General features: G+C 51.0%; 1 protein-coding gene across 1 annotated transcript in view; it reads left to right on the top strand.

Moving 5' to 3' along the window:
* Nucleotides 1-1,610, top strand: part of wdr3 (WD repeat domain 3) — a gene marked incomplete at its 5' end in the record, with an annotated part of 21,865 nt that extends 20,255 nt beyond the window's left edge. The window contains 2 exons of the mRNA XM_080535745.1: nucleotides 3-96; nucleotides 1,134-1,610. Of these exons, the coding sequence (XP_080391871.1) occupies nucleotides 3-96; nucleotides 1,134-1,289 (250 nt within the window). The 3' untranslated portion in view covers nucleotides 1,290-1,610. The remainder of the gene's footprint in view (nucleotides 1-2; nucleotides 97-1,133) is intronic.
* Between the last annotated feature and the right edge of the window lie 327 nt (nucleotides 1,611-1,937).

The following is a 1,937-nucleotide window of genomic DNA, read 5'->3' as shown; positions in this document are numbered from 1 at the left end:
AGGATCCACTTTGGTCAGATCTCCAGTAACCAGATGCTGCTGTCGGTGGTGGACGAGCTGAGGACCAACACCATCTCTAAGGTCAAGGAGATCAGGGTGAGTCGCTGGTTACCTAGGAGACGACCCCACCATGCTGTCACTGAACAACATCACCACCCCACCCTACCACACCATGTCTGTCACTGTAACAACATCACCACCCCACCCTACCACACCCTGCTGTCATGGTAACAACATCACCACCCCACCCTACCTCACCATGCTGTCACTGACCTACCTCACCATGCTGTCACTGTAACAACATCACCACCCCACCCTACCCCACCATGCTGTCACTGTAACAACATCACCACCCCACCCTGCCACACCCTGCTGTCACTGACCTACCCCACCATGCTGTCACTGACCTACATCACCACCTCACCCTACCACACCCTGCTGTCATGGTAACAACATCACCACCCCACCCTACCTCACCATGCTGTCACTGACCTACCACACCCTGCTGTCACTGTAACAACATCACCACCCCACCCTACCCCACCCTGCTGTCACTGTAACAACATCACCACCTCACCCTAGTTTTTACTCTACCTACCGTGAGGCTCTTTACCAGCATTTGATAGGTTCTCTATTCTGCATCGTGCCAATCGGCCTCCCACAACGAAGGCGCTGGCTGCAGGCGAGTGTGTGTGTGCGTGCGTGTGTGCGTGCGTGCGTGCGGGCGCCACAGAGCCTCGCTCGGCAACATCTGTGAGCCTCTCCACCTCGCGCCGCTCGTAAATCTCAAGCAGACAGAATCTTTTAGCGAGTCGGAAAACATTTGGTTCCCCGTCGTGCGACAGGGTCTGGAAAGGCGTCGGTAGACAGCTGCTCAGTACGGACCCTCTGATAGACGATCTGCGTATCTCAAACAGGGGAGGCTGGTGGAGGCAGAAGTAGAGACAGTGTAGAGACATAGAAGACAGTATAGAGACAGTATAGAGATAGTTTAGAGACATTAGAGACAGTGTAGAGACATTAGGGACAGTTTAGAGACAGTTTAGAGACATTAGAGACAGTGTAGAGACATTAGAGACAGCGTCTCCAAACTCTGACATGTTGGTGTTCTCCTCTCCCTCTCTCTGCTCCAGGATGTGTTGGGGTTCAACAGCGCCGCTCTGCAGTTCCTCCAGAGGGAGCTAGAGAGCAAAGAGGACGTCATGTTCTTCGCCGACGCCACCGGACGCCTGGATGAGAAAAGGAGGAAGAGGAAGAAGAGGGAGAGAGCTGTCCTCGCCTTCACCTGAATCAAAAGACTGTTTTTTTTCGTCAATTTTCATGCAATACAAGCAACACCATCACACCATCGTCTGATTCATAACTTAAATAAGAGACTGTCTTTTTTTTATGTTTTATGTGCTTGAGAGCTCCTGAATGAAAACTCGATTAAATAACGTTTTATATATTTCTATCTACTCCACCTCCCACCGCTGTGCTGAGCTGTGTTTTACTGTGGTGGTCTGAAGCTGAGAGGTTTATACTGTTGGTTTTGTGTGTAGCAGTGGTCGGACCCTGATAGGATACCAAATGCTGTGTAATTCAATGACACGCTCCATTTCCCAAATAAACTTGAGAGAAACCCCCGTTGACCCTCCCTCCACTTTCATAGGTCGGCTTTAGCATGAATAAAACCTCCAGTGTGTGTGTGTGTGTGTGTGTGTGTGTGTGTGTACACAGCAGCTCCCTCCCCACTGCAACCACAGGCCCATATAAAACACATTCATATAAAACTGGTCTTAACTAGATACATTTCATGTTGGACGTTTGGGGTTTTCACTCCCCCGGTCCTCCACTCCCACATGTGGAGGCTGGGCTGGGGAGGACAGGTATGATTTGGGCCTGGAACGCTTGGTTTTCCTGTACCAAGGCCTCAGGGAGTCATTCAGGCCTGGACC

This window comes from Nansenia antarctica, assembly GCF_963989245.1.
Source record: "Nansenia antarctica genome assembly, chromosome: 7".
NCBI classification, from domain to species: Eukaryota; Metazoa; Chordata; class Actinopteri; order Argentiniformes; family Microstomatidae; genus Nansenia; species Nansenia antarctica.
Note: the sequence above shows the minus strand (reverse complement) of the source record. Positions and strands in the feature narration are given on the sequence as shown.